Genomic DNA, 6,223 nt, shown 5'->3' on the forward strand with positions numbered 1-6,223 from the left:
TGTGACAGTGGTCAGAGAGGAGAGGTGTGGGGCTTGTCACAAGATGCCTCTGAATCCACACCTCAGCTGTCTGTCTGCCCTTTGTTCATCTGCATCATGAGCTCAGTGATCACTTTCCTTGCAAGGGAAGGAGGCTTCAGCATCCTCATGTTCGTTACCTGCAGACCAGTTTCATGTTTGGACCAGATCACAGAACCATCTCTCATACAATGGAGGTAAACTTAGTGGTCTCAGTGATGCCTCAGCCATGTGAGGCCCTCAGATGAGCCCTGGTATTCAAGCCCTTCCAATTGGACCTTCTTCACTGCAGAGAGTAGGGAATCTGCCTGGTAGGTGTCCACAACAACACCGAAGATAACGCTCATAGTCGGACACTCAAGTAGATAGCCTGGCTAAATGCCCCTACTCTATGGTTATCAAGGCTCTGTCTAGACATGACCCCTAAAGTGGGACAGGAATAAAATGTAGTTCCAAGACTGCAGACTAAGCCAGGTGTCCGCCATGTTCTAGGACAGACAAGAAATACCCACCTTCCAAAGCAGAGCAACATTCCCGCATTCCATTCAAAGAGATGCCCATTTCCTTCCAGCTTGCTGGCACTTCTTCTTAAGAGACAGATATGGTTATGATAAGACTCCCCACAAAAAGGTCCCTTCACCACCAGCAGTGAGACTGTGTCTCCTGTGTTGGGAGGGACACAGGGATATGGGGTAAGCAGGAAACACTGTATTAGGGCGGAGAAGTGGAGGAAAGAGGTGATTCATCTCTCCACAGTGAGGGGAAACATCTCCCTTGGACCAGACCCTGAATGAAGGGAAAGACCAAGGAATGAGTACTGCTGAGGAAGTTCTATGATGTTTGGCCCATAGGGGGTCCTCATTCCTGGGCAGCCTTGGGCATGGTTTTGGCACAAGGCCACACTCTCATAATGATGCTATAGAAGCCAGTCACGGGACATATCCCTTGTTACCTATACTTTCCTGTGGAGAAACCTTTGGTAGATGGCTTGCCTCTTCCTGTGCTTGACTCCTCTAGGCTGGGTTAAGTGGACACACTGACATCTGGAGTTCCTGCAGGGATCCTGCTTCTGCTGTTTCACACAAAAGGAGAAGTCCCATCCCTTGTCTCAACCTGCATAGAGGCTTATCACTTAAAGAGATAAAGTCATCTCAAAGGGACAATCTTAGGGGCTTAGAAACATACACTTACCCTTGCCTGTTCTTATCACACTGTGCCATTCTTTCTTCAGTGGTTCTTCCCCTCCCTCACTGTCCTTTTTTTTTTTTTGACCCTCCACTGAAACTTTCATCCCCTCTGAATCTTTCCACCTTTATCCAACTCATTCCTGCTGTCTCTGCCACCTCTGCTTTTCATCCTCTGCTGTCCATTTTCAGGTAAGAAGTTTGGTTTTCTCTGAGGTGATGGTGATGTGAGATTGCTCCTTTGAAAATAAGATTTTCTAATTTGCATACAAATAATTATTGTGTGTTGGTTCCAAGAGACTTTAGAATATATCCACATTAAAAATCACAGATGTCCAATAGAGTATGTAACTCTGTTGCCTTTAACTTTAAGTGGTACCACTTCCTTCTGAGAAATATGGCTCCTTTTTGAGACTGGCAGGCAACAGCACAATGTCTGCATACAGTTCCAAATTCTCTTCTTAACCCTCTTCCAGCCTCGGGATAGATTCCTGGGAAAGCTTGTACTTTCTCCTTCGGGTGGGACACCTTTAAAGTTGTCCTTGGATGTTGCCTGAAGGGAAGGTCTCTGGGTTCCATTGGCGGCAGTGCTGTTAACACGCTGAGGTGACTCCCTGGACTTACTTGCAGGTGGTGTACTCAGAGTGTAAGAACTATCTGAGGAGATGTTCAGTTTGTGGAGGGAAAAAGACTCTGCCGAAGAGATGCCCTGTTCGGATGTGCAACTTGAAGAGACCCCTTTGCATATAATGTTACTTTTCCCACTTTTGCTTATGAGATAAGTAACCTTGGGAGCACACCTAGGGACAACTTTGGGTAGGTTGACCCCATACCGCTGCCAGCACAGGATGGTAGGCATGCTCAGGTTCCTGCTTCCCTTGTTCCTTGACCCATTCTCATTGTGTACGTGGTGTTCAGCCAGCCAGGTCAATGTGGAATGTGCAGGCTCACTCATTGCCCTCACAGGAGGAAGAGAGGTGAGAGCACGTGCTGGGAACATGGCAATACCGCCCTGCAAGGACTTAACAGGATGGTTAGTCTGGCCCTTCAGTGACTCATGTTTTAGAATTAGATACGTGGCCATGATATTATTGAATTTTTTCTCACGAATACAGTCACAAATATCTTTGGGACGGTAGCCCATGTCCCACATAGCCACCACAATGCTGGGACTTGGGTTGTTACAGTGTGTTGCTGAGGATGATGGGAGTTTCCAAAATTCTTCCCTGTCCTTGAGCCACTTGTGCTGCTTAATGTCACCTATCTTTGGCCTCTGTCCAGGCTCAATAGTGAACAATTGCACAATGAGGTTTGAGATGTTTTCTGAAAGTGTGGCAGGAATGAAGAGCGTGGGACTCAGCATCTCCTCCTTCATGTCTGAATAGGTGTAGGCATTGAATGGGAACCGGCCTGTCACAATTGCATATAAAACCACTCCCATGCTCCAGATGTCAACTGCCTTTGCATCATATTCTCTGTCAGTGAATAGCTCTGGAGCACAATATTCAACAGTGCCACAGAACCCCAACACCATCTGTCCATCTGTGACTCTGATGGCCAGGCCAAAGTCACACAGTTTGATGTTCCCTTTGCCATCCAGCAGAATGTTATCTAGTTTGATGTCCCTGTGAGCAATGCCATTGTTATGGCAATAGTGAACTGCACACACCACCTGTGTGAAGATGTGCTGGGCCTGCTTCTCCTGCAGACATCCCACCTTCTCAATATGGCTCACCAGGTCTCCGTGGGCAGCATGTTCCATCACCATATAGGTGTGTTCTCTGGTATTGATGATGTGGAACAGCTTAATGATGTTTGGGTGCTCTAGCACCTTAATGATGTCAATTTCTGTCTCATTGTTAGGCTCATTGCTCCCTTTTTTCAGGATCTTGACAGCTACCTGCACCTCTGTGTGGAGGTGGCAGGCCAGCTTGACCTCAGCAAAGCCCCCTTTGCCAAGGGTCCTGAGTATTTTGTAATAGTCTGTAAGCGTCTCCTCTTCGGAGCCGCTGGCCTCCAGGTGCAGCTGCATTGTCTCCTCTCCTGCCTTGCTGTTAAGTTGCATGACCCTTGCCAGGCCAACACCAGCTGACAAAAACAGATTACAAACAATTAAAAGTTGGTCTAGGTGGAAAGTTTATCTCTTTTAATTTCTATGTGAAGAAATGTAGAGATAAGATACAACTTACAAGGACCTCCAGCCACACAGAAAAATAAGAATAAACAAAACCCCCAAAGAAGTACCTAGAGGAGTCCAAGATGGCTGTGATCAGCTCCCGCCACGCCCGAGGGGCAGGGGATCCAATACTCTGAAACTGGTGAGTGGAGGAGCAGCTGAAGTCAGAACACTGACTTTGAGGCGTCCTGGGAGAGAGGGGACAACCAGTGAGCTGGGGCAGTTTGGATCCAGGTCACCCTTGTACATCTCTGGGGTCTGACAGTGACAAATGTTTGACACCCTGCACATTCCCTGGCCCAAGCAGAGGCCTTCATGCTCAGTGACTGAGGCCAATAACCCCAGGTCAGGAAGACACCACTGACTCATATCCTATACTTTCATTTGCCTCTGCTAGCCCAAATCTGAGAGCAGAGAACAGGAAGAACCCGGGTCCCTCCATGCTAGCAGCCAGACATCAGATCCCTCCCACTCAATCCCAACTGTGGGAAACATAGGAATCCTTGGGACAGCATTCTTGACAATGAAGCCCCTATTCTGTAGGTCTATTTGTGGAGTCCAGGCAAACAATTCTTAGAGCCAAGATGTTGCAACCCAGTCTCATCTGAATGCCTCTAGGACAGAAGAAAAGGCCTGTGGGCCCCTGAGGCATTCAGGGCAACTGCACTTGTGAACTGCATCCACGAATTGCGACAGCACCCCCACCTGTGCTTAAGCTCCACTCTTTCAGGCATCTACATGCTCTAGCACCCAGTCCTTCAAGGCACACTTCCGCGCACACTCCTGTGCTTGCATACATGCACGTGGGCCCTTCCTCCCTTAGTGACAGCTGAAACACCAACATCCACTCTCCAACCAGTGCACCTTTCTCATCTTCGTAAAGAATACTCCAGACTTCAGAGACAGACAGACCCAGTCTGCAGTAAAGGCTCCAGGAATAAATAGCGAAGTTTACAAATAAACACATGACTGGACAATCACATCCAACAAAAATCAGGACATTATGGCTTCACCAGCAAACCCAAAAATCAATGGTTATTTTAATTAATCAGACACAGAGGAAAATAATCTCAACTCTATACTTATCCAGTTATTAGAGGCACATAAAGAAGAAACAAACAAATCTCTCAAAGAAATACAGGCAAATGCAGCCAAAAAAAAAAAAATAGAGGCATATAGAGAGGAAACAAACAAAAAAATAGAGGCCATCATGGCAGAAATCCAAATAGATACAGATAAACGAAATGGTGAAGGACATGAAAACGAGATTAATTAGAATCAATGAAGAAAACATACATGGAAAAACTCCAAGAGATGGTTAACCTAGCAAAGGGATCACAAACCACAGAGGTAAGCATTAACACAGTTCAAGATATGAAGGAGAGAATCTTGGGCACTGAAGACACAATTGAAAAATCAAGACATCTGTGAAAAAAGACATAAAATCAGAAAAGGTCCTGACAGATAAAATCCACAGAACATCCACCTCACGGAACCTTCTCTAAAATTGACCATATAGTTGGTATAAAGCAAGCCTCAAGTGATACAAAAACATCAAAATAATCCTTTGTATCCTATCAGATCACCATGGCCTAAAACTAGACCTCAACAACAACAGAAATAACAAAAAGCCTACATACACATGAAACTAAACAACTCTACTCAACAACAGCTGGGTCAGGGAAGAAATAAAAAAAGAAATTTCAGACTTCTTAAAATTCAATGAAACTTATGCAAACATATGGGACATAATGAAAGCAGTGCTAAGCGTAAAGTTCATAGCACTAAGTGCCATCAGAAAAAAATTCGAGACATCTCATACAAGCAACTTAAAAGCCCTAGAAAAAAGAAGCAGACACATAAAAGATCAGTAGATGATTGGACATAATCAAACTCAGAGCTGAAAGCAATGAATTAGAAACAGAAAAAAAATTCAAAGAATCAATGAAACTGAGAGCTGGTTCTTTGAGAAAATACAAGATAGACAAACTTTCTAAAGGGCAGAGAGAAACTATCCAAATCAGCAAAATCAAAAACAAAAATGGGGACATAACAACAGACACTGAGAAATTCCAAACAATCATTAGATCTTACTACAAAAGCCAATATTCACAAAATTTGAAAATATAATGAAATGGACAATTTTCTTGATAGATTCCATTTATCAATATTAAATCAAGATTAGGTAAATAGATTAAATAGTCTTATATCCCCCAAGGAAATAGAAGCAGTCATTAAAAGTCTAACTTCCAAAAAAAAACCCAAGGAGAGATGGCTTCAGAACACTATTCTACCAGACATTCAGAGAAGAGGTAATTCCAATACTCTTCAAACATTCTACAAAATAAAAACAAAAGGAACATTACCAAATTCATTCTATGAGACCACAGTCACCTTGCTACCTAAACTACACAAAGACTCCAAAAGTAAGAGAACTTCAGCTATATCTCTCTTACAAACCAAATACTCAATAAAATATTCACAAACCAAATCCAAGAACACATAAAAGATCATCCACCAGGACCAAGTAGGCTTCAACCCAGGCATGCTGAGGATCAGTATACCAAAATCCAAAAATGTAATCCACCATATAAACAAACTGAAGGAGAAAAACCACATGATCATACCAAAATGCATTTGAAAAAATCCAACACCCATTCATGTTTAAAGTCTTGGAGAGATCAGGGATATAAGGCATATACCTAAACACAGTAAAGACAATATACACAAGCCTATAGCCAACGTCAAACTAAACAGAGAGAAACTTAAATCAATCCCATTGAAATCAGAGACAAGGCAAAGCTGCCCACTCTCTCCATATTTCTTCAACATAGTACTAGAAGTC

At 43.8% G+C, this 6,223-nt stretch overlaps 1 protein-coding gene across 1 annotated transcript; it reads right to left on the reverse strand.

Annotated features, from left to right (window-relative positions):
- Positions 1-1,527: 1,527 nt before the first annotated feature.
- On the reverse strand, positions 1,528-3,267 carry LOC129682428 (sperm motility kinase X-like). Its single transcript, XM_055614796.1, has one exon. The coding sequence runs from the start codon at positions 3,265-3,267 to the stop codon at positions 1,528-1,530; it is 1,740 nt and encodes a 579-aa protein (XP_055470771.1).
- Positions 3,268-6,223: the final 2,956 nt, after the last annotated feature.

This window comes from Psammomys obesus, unplaced genomic scaffold (genome assembly GCF_907164565.1).
Source record: "Psammomys obesus unplaced genomic scaffold, mPsaObe1.curated_primary_1811, whole genome shotgun sequence".
In the NCBI taxonomy this organism is placed as follows: domain Eukaryota; kingdom Metazoa; phylum Chordata; class Mammalia; order Rodentia; family Muridae; genus Psammomys; species Psammomys obesus.

Coding starts and splice junctions, on each gene's coding strand:
- LOC129682428 (XM_055614796.1), bottom strand. CDS start 3,267: ATGCAACTTAACAGCAAGGCAGGAGAGGAGACAATGCAGCTGCACCTG.